At 36.2% G+C, this 15,323-nt stretch overlaps 1 protein-coding gene across 14 annotated transcripts in view; it reads left to right on the forward strand.

Annotated features, from left to right (window-relative positions):
• Positions 1-15,323, forward strand: part of CEP128 (centrosomal protein 128) — a 449,960-nt gene that overhangs the window by 408,416 nt on the left and 26,221 nt on the right. For all 14 annotated transcript variants that reach the window (XM_021941917.2, XM_021941915.2, XM_021941920.2 and 11 more), the window contains 2 exons: positions 6,801-6,878; positions 10,729-10,842. In XM_021941917.2, coding sequence (XP_021797609.2) covers positions 6,801-6,878; positions 10,729-10,842 — 192 coding nt within the window. The remainder of the gene's footprint in view (positions 1-6,800; positions 6,879-10,728; positions 10,843-15,323) is intronic.

The raw sequence follows: 15,323 nt of genomic DNA on the forward strand, positions 1-15,323 counted from the left end.
ATCATTATTGATCCCCATTTTCCAAGTAAGATACTGAAGCTTAGAAGGGCAGGGCAAAGTCATATTCCAAAAATCACAAAACACAAGTAAGTAACATTACTGGAACTATGAATATCCACAAATTAGGGATGCTGATTTCCAATGAAGCATATCTTCCACCTCTGTTCATCATGCAGCTGGTTACACGTGTTTGGGACCTGTGTATCTAGAAGCATAGTTTCTTTACCTGTCACCATAGCAAAAATTGCTAAACACAGTATCTTCCAGGAAACCTTGGCTTATACTCTTTGCTCGCTTTTTAACATGCAATCACTTAAAAAAATGTTTTTTTTGCAAATTCTCTGAAATTTATTTCCCTTGTGAGTACATTTTATGTTCAGTTTTAAGAAATGAAGTGATTACAATTAAGTAGATTGTAGATCTCAAGACCCTCGTTGTAAAACAGTTGTAAGTGCCTAGTTTATTGTTCAGCACACAGAGAACATTAAACTAGTCCTCATTTGTCTTTGTCTGTTATTTTTTCTTTATATCAGGGAGTGGCAAGAATGATATTAAAGGAGACAATCTCAAGAGTCCTCGGGGGAAGAGATGATTCTTTATTTCCTCTGTTTTCCCTTCTCCATCAAATCATTCTTGGTGTTTTCTTATAGAAAGGAAAAAAAAAGAAAACCCAAGTCACTCATTGGGAGAAAACACTACATCTTTTTAAGCTAATAGTAAGATAATGGATTAGCTGTAACATAATTTGGTTATATCTAGAAATAAGAAAGCAGTAATCTGAAATGGCAGATTCTGTGTTTCATATAGTTCCTCTCTTAAAAAAAATACTGTGAATGAGAGTTGGAAAATAGCTAGAAAGTGTTCTGTATCTCAGTTTTCAGTGAAGATATGTTACCTGTTCTCAAATTTTATCATTGCTTTTTAAAGATCTTCTACCACTTTTGACTGCAATAGTGTTATATGAAGACAAATAGAATTTGTTGTTGACAGAAACTCTTCTAGATGTTAGCCCAAATGTAGACACTGATGTCGTAGTGCCATGTTAACTTCACAAGCATTTTTACTTAACAAGCCTTATGTACCCTCTTACCTCAATACACATGTAAACACTTCTAAGGTGGTATCTGATTTTTTAGACCACTTCTAAAATACAGTCTAGAAATAGAGGACTCCTCTGATATCCCAAGAAATACACACAACTTTGAACACTGGGGCTCATAAAGGATGTGCATCAGCACCATGACTTTGCTGGCCTCTTCTCTGCTACTGTTTGGTTTGGTTCCAGTGAGTGTCTTATACAATTTGGAAAACAGGGCCCTATGAAGCCAATACAGCTGTACTGGATCGAGTTACCCCAAGTGAAAAGGCATACAGTCTATCCTTTTTATGATCTCACCCTTCCTCTCCTAGAAACGTGTTTACTCAGGTCCTTTTACCACCTTTCAGCCATTTGTCAGGAAAGTTTTGCAGTGGATCTGTTTCCAAATGAAATAGAATTGCATTTTTGAACCCAAATAAACTGCTTCATAGCCTTATTTATTTAACATGTGTGCAGTGCCAAAAACTCACACATTTATTTTTGAAATAAAAATGTAGATATCATCTCCTTTAATTTATTCATCATCTAAACCTCAAAACACATATGATTTCAATAACACTATAAGAAAATGGTAGTTGTTATATGTTAATAAGAAAATAAATGTCCTTTTTTTTCAAAGAGCAGTACAAATACTAAAATATATTTATGGCTAAATCTGTTCCTTAAGTTTTCTCTACAGGAGACAGGAATCTAAGAATTGCAATGCATTTCCCCTTTTTAATTCCTAATTGCTGCTACTTATGTTGTCATACTATATTATTTAGTTTCCCTGCAGTCAGAAATAAAAGAACTCCTAAGGAAAAATGTACTGTGGAACAGTACAGACAGCTCAACTTCATAGGAGTTTAGTGTTTGTTGAAGATTTTGGAATGGCAAAACTGAGAGCTTACTCTTTGCCCTTGTCAACAGATAGCCAAACACATCTGTAGGTGCAAAGGCCACAGGGCCTATTAGACAAGATTTCTGGATTTCACTGTTGCTTCTACCACTTGATCTTGCCCTTAGTCTAGAAGAAATAAATAAAACTTCAAACTTGTGCTTCTGGGTTTTTAATAAAGAGGTCAAGATTCAGTGAGTTTATTAGAACATGGTAAGTCTACCTTTGTCTGCATTCAGCCAACATTTATTTGAAACACCTCTTAGCGGCCAGATAGTATGCTTCACTAGTGTTAAATGTTATGAAAAAAAGAAAAGGCAGTGTTAGTGTCATAAAACTCCTCTGACATTTAACATCCTCTAATCAACAGAAGGACTCTCCAGACCCTGTGTGTGTGTATGCACGTGCGCATTTGCTTACACAAGAGTCTGTTTAGACACGTGGTCCTGAGTACAGACTCTTTAACACCAGTGAGATGACATTCTTTATGGTTTCATCTTAAAACTTTTCTTTCAGAAATAAGCCTATCAAGGACACATCTTCAAAATCTAGCTGCTAAGAGTTAATAGCTAGAGAGAGGTTAGGAATTTACATAAAGCACTCACTATTTCGGCTTCTAGTTGCAATATAGTCTGTTTTAGCTGGCAATTTGCCATGAAAATATTTTCCTAATAAGAGCCTTGCCGTTTCTGCATTTCGGCTGCTTGGATTTGCATCACAGCTTTGCCACCATCTGACTGTAAGGAGGTTATTTACGTTCTCCAGTCCTCAGTTGCCTCATCTGCATAATGATGATAACAATAATACGTACCTACCTCATATGGTGGTGTGAGGGATTATGAAGTGTATTCAAACTCAAATTATGTGTTCATTGTTCAGTCTTTCGTTTTGCTACTACACAGGATTAAGATGAACAGATCATCTGTTCTGACCCTACTTCTAGGCCCCTGGAAATCCAGCTCTTCTAGCCTCTGAGATAAATCAAATATATACAATGTACTGGCCCTTTATGAAGTGGAATCTTAATTGTGAACTTTTCTTTGCTTTCTAATTTTAAACCCCTTTGTAAGCATCTGATTTATTTATTCTTGAAAAGAATTAAAGACAAATTAAGCACGTGTCATATGCTGGTGACATTATTGAAATAAACTTTGCTCCCTTAATTTTTTAACAGTGGGGACTTGTCCATGCCCTTTAAGGCATTAGATAACGTAAGGTAGAAAAAAAATTAACCAACTTAAAAAACAAAATGTTTCCCTGACTCTGCACAAAGTATTTGCCTGGGAATTAACATGACATAGGTCCTCATGACATCTCTGAAATACAGCAAGTTCCTTATTTTGAACTATTCATCTGCTAATGGATCTTGTCTCTCTGGCTATGAGCTTTGGGGTGAAAATAATTTTGAAATCTCAAGTAATGTGACAAGATTCTAATCACAGAATCCCAGCCAATCTTAAATTTAAAAAAAAGGAAAAAGTTGCAATGTTATTCATGTTCTTGAGTCTGTATGCCAAAGTGGCAGTTTTAAGTACACTCACATAGATGCAGAGAAAGAGAGAGAAGAGCCAGAAAATATATTTTTCTCCCAAAAAAAATCACTTAATCATGAAATTATGAGACCTGAGATGCCTGTAGGATTGGACTCATCATCTTCATTACTTCACATCTATCTTGTTGTTGAAAATGCCCTAGTTAGTTCAGCATTTGTGCATGCAATTCCCTTAAAATAAGTACAAATAACTTTTTTCTTTGTATAATTATTACATCCTTTGCTCCTCTGGGTAAGCTAAATGCTCCTGAGGAACAGGAACCATGCCGTCTATGTTTGTGGATCTTTCTATGATCTCGAAGATAGACATTTGTTGTTAATTGACTAGAATATAAGGATGAAAAGAAAGGTATGTGTACCAGAAAGTGTTTTTGATATTGAGGAAGGTATTTATAAGCAATGCATAAATGGAATATAAAATAAGCCACAAGTGAAATCAATAGTGAGAAAGTATAAAGATTGGTTGATGGAGATATGGGGGTGGGGGGGATGGCAAGGGAGGGGAGAATAAAAATAACTGCACCGAGAACAGAAGGAGTTAAGGAGTTTTTCAAAATTCACTCACAAAAACATAGCCATTTGAAGATACATCCAAAAACATAATAGTCAAAAAATAGTATGAAAACGCATGCAAGGAAAAGAATCGTTTCATGTAGTCACCTGGTTGATTGAAAATTTTAAGCAAAACTATTTACATAACATGCTGCGTTTTACAGCAGGGCAAGAGATCATTTGCTTATTTTGAGCACAAAATGAGTTTTATGTACTTACTTAACCTTGCTTCAGAAGATCACTTCTAAATGAGAAAAATATGTGACAAAAAAAGGAAATAAAGTTTTAATACTACAGATATTATTGGAGTGTGTTTATGAAGACGATTTTATGCAATGCATAAAATTTTGCTTTAAAATCATCAGGGCATTGCTTTGTATTTTATTGTTCAAGGGTCAGTATAATTCCTGAGAAAACCTATAATTTTATTATTTAAATAAATATAGCATATACAGTGGCTAAAACTGCAAGCTCCTAAGCCTACATGTCGTGGCCTATTATAAGAAACACATCACTTTGGTGAATCTTTCCTACACATGAAAAAATTAAATAAAGTCATCTAAAACGCACAGCAGTGTGAGTGAGTACATGTGGCCTAAAGACTAACAATAATATAAATGTTAAAGCAGAAGGAACAAAATACTAAATCCTTTAAATGGAACTTGAGAAAGAGAACTTTATGAACCTGAAGAAACAGCACGCGGACTTCCTTTTCGGAATAGCAGAGTTAAGGTGTTTCTGCCCTTCTCAAAAATCTCATTACAAAAATAAGGATATGAAGCAATAGAAAAACTGATTTACACTTGTCAAAACTAGAAGACATCTGTAACTCCAAGTCACAGAACACTGAAAAGTAGTAAAATGACTCGGAACAGACAAGGTGAAACTCAAGGACCTGCCAAGGGGATAGCAATGGAAAGCAATCGAAGATCATTCACCCTGCAAAATTCTGGAAAGGCTTTTGCATGGGAATAATCAGCACAGTTACTGTTGAAGGAGGGGGTGGATGGGTACATTGAAAGTGTCTGTAAGGAAGGGTTAGACCCTCAGCCCTCTGTCTCCATAACTGCCTCTACCCCCGAACCCTGTGAAAGACGTAAAGTATATGCTGTGGGGGAACCTGCATCATTGAGGCTCTGGATTGGATATGCCAGGTAGAGAACAGCATCTCTCTGTTCGGGGAAATAGGAGATTTCAAATAGGAAAGTTAACTGAGAAAATAATGAACTCCTCCCGAGAAAAAAATATACAAGAATTATCTGGGTATGGTAGTGTATGCCGGTAATCCCAGGTCCTCAGAGGCTGACGTCGGAGGATCGCTTGAGCCCAGGAGGTTGAGACTGCAGTGAGCTATGAATGTGCCTTTGCACTCTAGCCTGGACAACAGAGTGAGACCCTGTCTCTGGAAAAAAAAAATACATATTCATAATTGAGAGACTCCCCATTCCACAAAATGAGCCAGTTGACTACTTATTTAGCTTACAATTTCATTATTTAATTCTCAGGGTAGGTATTATTTATGATAATTAATGCTATATGATGCATTGATAACTAACCCTGAAATCTTACGGCTTAACACAATAGAGGTTATTGTGTGACTCACATGAAATCCAATATGGTGGGCAGCTCTCATGTTAATCTTGTAGTTATGCCTTTTGGAGCATGTGGCCATCAGGGTCCTCATGGCAGGGGCTGGGATAGAAGGGGGAACGCTCAGGTTCAACTGTCTCATTCCAGAAGTGACACTCTCAGAATCCATTGTTTAGAACTTTCACAGGGGAGAAGTAGGGAAGTACATGGAATATTGAGGGGACACTTACTTCTCTGCAACTTTGTGTAAATTCATGTCCAGGTTCTTGCAGGACACTTCACTTTCTTCCCATGTGTCAGCCATAGGGTTTATGGTTTATTTCATTGAACAATTAAAATTCATTTTAAATGTAAGAGCTAGCACCTGTTACCCGCCTAAGATGTGTGGCCTTGTGACAGAACTGAGAATACAGAGATGCTTATAATATATATGCAGTCTCTAGTCTTAAGATTATTTTACCATTTAACTTTTTATTTTATGTTTGCTTTGAAATAATTTTCAGATCATTCTCTCTTAATGTTCACAGGTGGGTGTAAGTGATCAGCTAATTAAAGACTATGTAATAAGTTACTGACTTATGATCAACAGGATCTTGTGTCCCTGAAGCAAATGTTTAATTTCAGATATTTCTTCCAAATCTTGAGAACCACTCCTCCTTCCCTTTTAACTGAAATAATTGCCGAGAACTCTTTTCTTCTTTATAATGGCAACATTTGAGAATCTCTAATATGCTCCATAGATAAGTAACTGCAGATTCATCTATTTCTCAGTATTACCTCATGGTTTATTTCTGATGTTCACTGAAGCAGGTTTGTAAATTAATATTAATATGGAATAGTCTATAGAAAGTTTCATAGCATATCAGTTGAAAGCAATTATCCAGGAAGAATTTTTGTATCTGAATCAGTCTTGCAAATGCATCTCATATACTTTTTGAAAGGAAATAATTCTTCTGATTTCAAAAGATACACTTATCTTGGAAACACTATTATGTATGTTCTTATTTGACTGTCTAAATCTACAGCTTGAACTGCTTCTTCCAGTGGTGCATCTGATTTTTAGTATGTGGATTCTGAGAGTATTAATCAATTTTTTATAACGTTTGGTTTCCTTATGTTTTCTATTTCAGAGTACCCGAGTGGCCTTGGACCATCTGGAGTCTGTGCCTGAGAAACTGAGCCTACTAGAAGATTTCAAAGACTTCAGAGTAAGAAAGAGTTGGCTTGTCTCTTTCAGTATTTTATCTGAGTGAGAACACTTGACATCTTCCTGATGTGCAAAGAAAAGAATAGTGAAGGAAGAAGGACTAAAAAACATTGGGGACTTTTAACATACCACCTTATCAGAGTTTATTGACATTTGTGAAGTTAGAATTGAAAACAATGCAACTTATATATTAGCACAAGATAGGAAGATACTTTTACTGTACTACTAGATGCTCAGTTGGGCCCCTAAAGCTTTAATAATAATTTAGAAAAGCCTAAGAATTAAAGGGAGTTATACATTACACTGACAGTAGGTAACTTTTTTGATTAGCAGTTTTAATTTGTGAATTATATGGGTACTCTTTGTTTTAGACATATGGTAGTTCCCAGGTTATCTTTATACTATGACATATGAACTCAAACCCACATAAATTTCACATTTCATATTTCATGGCCATTTATTGATAGACCTCTAACCACAAAGCATTTCATTATCAAGCCAATTTGTTACATGTGTTAATTTACCTTGTGTAATTTTTTAAATTCCTCATAGAGGAGATATTCAAAACAAATATCTCTGTTGCCAGTCCTGCCGGACAAGGTCTGGTCCCGAGAATGTCATATATAGCCTTAGGGCTGCAGATGCAATGTAAAATTTTAATGATTTATAATGTATTGACTGTGTATAGCTGAAGCTAACAATGGGAAGGATTTCTTTTTGGCAACCATGTAATCATATTTCACATTGACCTTAAAATATAACTTATGTCATATTTAGGTTCTGTTTAGATGTGACATATTATTTGAAGATACAGTGGATAGGAAAATAGCCAGATCACGCCATATTGATTTATTGGAAGCATTGATATAATGTGGTTCCCAAGGTCTACACTACCTTAAAATTACCTTGCATTAAGCATCTTTTGGTAGTTCAGTAACTAACATTTTTGAGTGAGATCCAGTTTAGCTGACACATCTACAATGCTAGACTATCCCAAATTAAACAAAACCAAGTGTTTCAAATATATTTTACTAAGTTTTGATTCTTTCTTATGATTTGATTATATATTTGCAGTTTAAATATCTATCAAAGAATTATGAAACCAGTATCCAAAACAATGCAATTTCTGTTTACTCTTAAACAACCCGATGTGATAGGAGGCAATATGTTATATCCATATTCTTTTTGTTTTTTCTCTGTAGCTAACAGAAATTATCCAAGTAAATGAAGGGCAGACAAGAGAAAGTATGGGAAACAGGTGGCCCTCATCACTGAGAAATAGACATCTAATACCAGCATAAAAATATAAAGTGTAACCTCTAGTGACAGATCACTTTTGCCCCAGTTGTCTACAATGAACTGAATGTTCATAAGTACAATTTAAAAGTTGTATTCTCTACTATTACCAAAAGGCTCATTATTATTATTTTTAATCCTATGAGCTGGTGATCATCTACAAGTCTAGCTCATATACATACAGACTCACATATGAAGATGCCTAAATAGTGAAATTTTGGGGGAAAGTCTTTTTCAGAGTTCAGCATTGTACTTTCCAATGTATTAAAATTGAAACCTTTAGCTTGAAAAGGGAAAGAGTTAATTAGCAAGTGTTATGCACACACTGCATGATACTTAGCAGGTGCTAAGTACTTTATGGTACATGTTTCCTAATCTTCAGAGATACCCTATAGATGGGTATTATTTTCACCCATTTTATAGATGAGGACACTGAAGCTTGGAGCCCATAAACTAGCTGGAGGTGGGATCTAATTCTGTGTAAAACAGCAGAGCCCATCTGCTTCGCCCTGTTGCTTTTAACTTAATATCCATTCTACATGTACTCTAAAGTCCTCTATGTGATTACAAAGAGCTGATTTTAATCAACTTAACAAAAATGACTAGACATGGCCTTAAATGAAATACATAAAGCCTTGAGATTATTAGATGTAGATTATATTTATTCAAACCCTTTAAACTTTCTAAAAATCAGTGTGATGTGAACAAGAATACAAAGACCTAAGTTCTGGTCCAAACTCATGCACCAGACAAAAATCACTTAATGCCTCAGGAGATATGTCCACATTCATGTGACGAGGCACTTGAACAATATTATCTCTGGGTTCCTATATACGTATTTCTTGATATATAGACCATAGCCTGTGACTTTAAGTGTGAGTACAGACCTTATCCTATTTGGATGGCCTGACTTTATTCTTGTTTAAATGTGGTCATATTTATTTTGAAAGAATTGTTGGCCGGGCGTGGTGGCTCACGCCTGTCGTCTCAGCACTTTGGGAGGCTGAGGTGGGCGGACCACCTGAGTTCAGGAGTTCAAGACCAGCCTGACCAACATGGCAAAACCCCATCTCTACTAAAAATACAAAATTAGCCAGTTGTGGTGGCACATGCCTGTAATCCCAGATACTCAGGAGGCTGGGGCAGGAAAATTGCTTGAACCCAGGAGGCAGAGGTTGCAGTGAGCTGAGATCACACCATTGCACTCTAGCCTGGGTGACAGAGTGAGACTCTGCCTCAAAAAAAAAAAAAAAAAAAAAAGTTTTATCTCTACAATTCCATATTTAAACATTACATTTTTGATTAGGTGGAAAGGGAGTAGCATTGGGTTCCAAGTCCAAACTGCCACAAATTGTCCAGCCCTGGGCAAATCATTTTAACTTCCCTGGGCTCTAGTTTTTAGAGGTTTTTGTTTTGTTTTGTTTTTATACTAAGGATGAGAACTTTGGAATTATAATACCCCTTCTAGCTTGAACATTCAGTAAGTTTAAGGTTTCTTGTGACTTTGAGGGATACTAAATCCCTATATGTATTTTTTTTAACATACCAAAATCAGTTGTCCTCATTGTTTTTCTAATTTCTCCCTAAATAATAATAGAAATGTCTAAATAATTGTCTAGAGTAACTGTTTGCTGTGTTCCTTCTTCCCACAAGAAATGAAGAGAAAAGAAAGAAAAAAAGGCAGGCCCTGGAAATTTTTGTTTTCTTAATTTTTTTTATTACCTGAATCTTTTTCTGTTTATAAAGGCAAAGGAGCTATCCTTAAATTTAAAAATCTACGTGACATAATAGTTAAAAGGTAGGATGTTGTTTATGGACAAGTGAAGTAAAAGGGCTCTAGTTTTATAGGTAGCAATTTTTTAAAACAAGAATATATTGACGCTAAGTACCAATTCAAGGGATAGTACACAGCATCCAAATGTGGCATGTGTCATTAATGACATCTTTGGACAGTACATTGCTGCTGGAACCTTGTTCTAAAGGGTGTCAGTCACTGTAGATGGGCATAGGGACTAGTAGTTAAAAGAATTCAGGTAACCACTGTAGGATGCATTGTATTTTTATGGTTTTATCCACAGTGACAATTTTCTTCTTTTTCTTTCTTTTTTTTTTTTTAGACAGAGCCTTGCTCTTTCACCCAGGCTGGAGTGCAGTAGCACAATCTCACTGCAACCTCTGCCTCCTGGGCTCAAGCGATCCTCCTTCTCCCACCTCAGCCTCCTGAGTAGCTGGGACTACAGGCATGCACCACCACATCTGACTAGTTTTTGTATTTTTTTATAGAGGTGAGGTTTCATCATGTTGCCCAGGCTGGTCTCGAACTCCTGGAGTAGAGCAGTCCTCCCACCTTGGCCTCCTAAAGTGCTGGGATTACAGGTTTGAGGCACTGCATGTAACCTTCTTTCTCTATGGTGGCCTGTGATTCTCCTATATATCTCTAAATTTTTGTAATTATTTATTTTCATTTTTAGCTACATATAGACTCTTTCTTACTCTAATTTCAAGCACCGATTTTCTTTCATCTACCAGTTCAGACCCTTTGCTTTTTTCCCCAGGATTCCTGCAGTTCATCTGAGAGAACTGATGGAAGATACTCTAAATACAGAGTTCGCAGAAATTCTCTTCAGCATCACCAAGATGACATCAAGTACAGAACCAAAAGTTTCAAAGTAATGTTCTTTATATACATTTTTAGTCTTTAAGTAGTATCCATGTTTAAGGCTACAACCTCTTAAGCAGCCTCTGTTTGTGTAAGGGCACTTGTGAAAGAAAATTTTTTCCTTGATATATTAAATAGATTTTCAATTCTGTGGAAATAGAGAATAAAAATCCAGAGTTTGTGCTTATCACATTTTGTCTGGGAAGTAAGCCTTAAGTCTATGCCATCACTGCTTGATATGTTACTTGTTCACGGGAACTGGTGCTGCTTAAGAGCCAAGAAACCCCTGGTCACTGTTCGGTCAAAGTCTTAGTGTGATGTTCACCTTCTTCTATGTATAAGTCTAGCTGCTGTCCACACTGAAGTCTGCAGTAGGTCAGATAATATATTGTACTTTGGAATTCTAGTCATTTTCTTGTAGAGGGGATATGAACTCCGTATTAATACTTCAGCTTTTGTTTCATTACCACGGAGCCAGCACAGGACACTGGGAAGACTTAACTATATTAACAAAAAGTATACATTCTCTAGAGCCTACCCAGTATCCATCTGGGATCTGGGTGATTTTAAATCCATTTGACCTTGGGCAGCTCTCAGTTTAGAGCAGGGTTTCTCAACCTTGGCATTCTTGATATTTGGGGCCAGTTAATTCATTGTGGTAGAGGCAGTTTTATGCATTGCAGTATATTTAGTTACATCCCTAAAACGTATGCACTAGATGCCAGTGACATCTCCCATCTCAAGTTGTAACATCCAAAAATGTCTCCTGACATTGTCAAATGTTCCCTGGAAGGCAAAGATACCCTCTGTTGAGAATGCGGACCCAGAGAGAATCCATCTATATTCAAATGTGCACTACAAGTCAATTACAAAAAAGCTAAGGGTTTTCTGGCTTTTTTGTGTTCTTACAAACTTGAATATGTATGAATATTCATTACACTGTATATATTCACTTATTACTGTGAAATATAATTATTTCTAAGAAGCGTCTTTCCTCCTCTGAATGTAATTGGATAGAATGCTCAGTGGATATAAAGACAGTGTTCATAAGTCCTTCTTAGCATGCTTAAAATGAGCATTATACTTTCTCCCTTCCAAATAAAAATTAACACAATTAGGACAGGTTATTGATACTCTTACTGTGAAGAGAACATCCTGTGACTTTGTTCCCTTTTACCTTTGTTTTTAATAGATCCGTATATTCACTATAGTAGTGACCTTGTCTCGTATGGCAATTTTTAAGTTCTCTAAATCATCTTCTAACATTCCCAGTCAGGTCCTGCAAACTCAAGCATTTCTCCACCATTTAAAGGAGTGCCGCTAATCTATAACAGAAATACAAAGTTTAGGCTACGAGAGCTAATGATTATTGAGCATATTTTAGAACAAACCACAAGACATGTCTCTTTTTGTAGGTGTTACATGCCTTATATAAATATTCACGTCAGTCCTCTCAGATAAGCATGACTATTTTTCCTTTATACCATTGAAGAAAGCAAGGCTGTAATTAAATGGTTGAATCAGGATTAAAACCTAAGTCTGCCTGGCTTTAGTAATTTACGTCATTGACCACTGTGCCATGACAGTATGAGTTTAGACCTTATATACCTAATTTTTTCTAGAAGTCACCAAATACAGGAATATATTTTCAATATGTAAAAATCAGTGTTCTCCGAAAATGCATAAACATAGTACATGCCTCTTAGTTCAACAGAGGTCTAGATGCAAATGAAACATTTAAAACATTATTTTCCAGTACACTTAGAGTTGGTATCAGGTGAATCAGTGCTATCTAGTGGCACCCAAATTGCTATAAATCAATGCAATTTCCATAACAGCATATGGCAAAGCTATGAATGTTTAACATGTTCAGCAAGTAATCTCACTGGAGTTCTTTTTAAAATTACATTTGCAGCTGAAGAGGGAATCAGGCCTAGTTCATAAGAGGGGCCAGCACTTAGCAAAATGAAAAATAAGCTTGAAAATTTTGCAAGTAGGTAGTGCAAATATAGGATAGAGCTGCAGAACACATTTTATGATGGCGTTGTTCCACATTAATACTACTTAAATATTTTTTAAACAGATACATTTCAGCAATGGATATATCTACTATCACCATATGTCACAGATTCCGGCCTGAAATAATATAGTAATCTAACATAAAACTCACAGGAATATAACATTTTTGGTAGTCATTGGAGAGGAAAATATAGGAACACATTTTTGCCAATTGTAGATACCAGTGGTCATTTTCTCATACTCCTTTCATGAAAATAAGTTTTTAAAAAAGACTGAGAGAGAAGGCAGCTTTAAAAGAACAGTGAGCTTAAATGAGTAATGAGAAAGTTGTGTTAGTCATTTCTTGTCTTCATGGATAATCAGAAGAGCCAGCTATGATACCTCATTGACATCCTGAAGAAAATGCTTCAAATAAGAGAAACAGGAACTCAAGAGAGAATGTGCCCCTTACTCCATCAGTTTCAGAAGACATTATTTCAGTAGCTATTAACTTTCCCCACATTTGCTAAGACAGAATTCAAAGAAAAGGCAAATTACAGGGACTTGAGTTAACTGGTTCTACTGAAAACTACAGTTCCAGGAAATCAGTGTAAAACTCAGTTTAATGCAACAAACATATATGGTACAACTACCATGTTGCAAATCACAGTACCTGTGGGTGTGCGGTTGGGGAACAAATGTGTAAAGATGCAGAAAGCATGGTATTAAAGGAGAGAATATTTACCTAGTTATCTTAATTCTAACAGACACAGGTGCTCTAGAGCAGAGGTTGGCAAACTACTCATGGGTCCAATCTTGCCTGCCAACTATTTTTGTAAATAAAGTTTTATTGTAATACAACCACACTCATTTATTCACATATTGTCTTTGGCTGCTTTTGCACTGAACAGTAGAGTTGAATAGTTGCTACAGAAACCATATGGCCCACAAAGATTAAAATATTTACTGTCTGGCCCTCTATAGAAAATGTTTTCCAACCTCTGGTCTAGAGGAAGAAGAAATCACTAATCTACTTCTTCCTTTACACATTATGTGACATATTTCCTTTTCTGTATTTGCCAATCAAATAGATACTCTCCAAGCTCTTTGGAAAGTCATAATACTTATTCATTCAGCAAATATTTATTGAGTGTCAGCTGTGTGCCAAGAACTTTCTAGGTGCATGGGACTCACGTCAGTGAACAAAATGAAGCAAAAATCTCTGATTTTTTTGTTGTAATTGAACAATATTCATGTTTTTGTTGTTGTTTTTCTAAACACAGAATTCATCAAACATTTATTGGATTTCTAATGCAAATCAAGGCACTGTGCTAGGAGCTCAAGAGAATGGCACAATAAGAAAAAACATTACCAACCCTTAGGAATTTAAATCCTTCATACAAATTACTGTGGCACAAAAAAGAAAAGGGCTAAATGCTATAAAGATAGCCCCATAAAAGTGGCCCCAGTAAACTGCATTGGGGGTTCAGAGGAAAGAAAGATGCTCAAGAGTCTTTTGAAAAGAGGTTCGTACTGACAAGGCACAAGAAAACATTTATCCACATCTCAGTTTGGGAGAGGATCACTATTAGAATTTCAGTTGTAGATTCTTATTATATTCCTGTTGACAGACAAATAACTATTGGAATAGCAGACTGTGTTGGCAGCTGGCTTCTCTTATGTTGTTGCTGTTGTAAGAAGGTAATGAAATATCCAACATGACCACACTGCTGGTGTAGGGAAGGGTTAGCAGGAAGTGGGCAAGTCAGGTTCTCTTTCAATCACTCCAAGCCTAGAGCCATCTCCTCTGTTTATTCCTGTGGCAATCACCAGAACAAAAAGGATCAGCTTTCTAGAAGCCTGTCAGGATTTTGAGCAGGACCATCATCCCCAATTGTGAGAGCATCAAATGTAATATTGTCAAGTTGACCAAGCTAACTGGACAAAGCCTGATCTAAAAGCTTATATTTAGAATTCATTTCAAAGCTGAATCTAACACAACATTTTCTCTGTCTTGGTAGACAAGAAAAGCATTTCATGGCCTCTCTTTCATCAAGCCTAATTGGGTTTCTGTAGGACATACAGGCTTCCTTCCTGGTTCAGCTGTTTCAAATAGAACAGAATGTTCAAAAGTCAGCCAGTAACACAGCATCACTAATTTGAATTCACAGAGGAGCATGGTTTTGTCCAAGACATCCCCATTTATTACCTTTATCCATACTAAATATATGGTTTTAATTAACATTGGAATTTTTTAGTAAAATTGCAGAAGGCATGTTTATTCTCCATTCTTCTTCCCCTTGAAAGAAAAGTCATGATTTTTAACTTGTAGTTGAAGAGTTAGTATACAGTTTCTTTTTAAACAAACAGATGTTTTATGGGATAAGATGAGGTAGGAGAGGAAGCATTAATAATGGCTTTCGGCAGAGTCCATGGAAGCAGAGTTTGCCAAAGCCCTGTCATATTTGTTCAGTGTAAGCACGTGTGTGATAT

This window comes from Papio anubis, chromosome 7 (assembly GCF_008728515.1).
Source record: "Papio anubis isolate 15944 chromosome 7, Panubis1.0, whole genome shotgun sequence".
Classification (NCBI taxonomy): domain Eukaryota; kingdom Metazoa; phylum Chordata; class Mammalia; order Primates; family Cercopithecidae; genus Papio; species Papio anubis.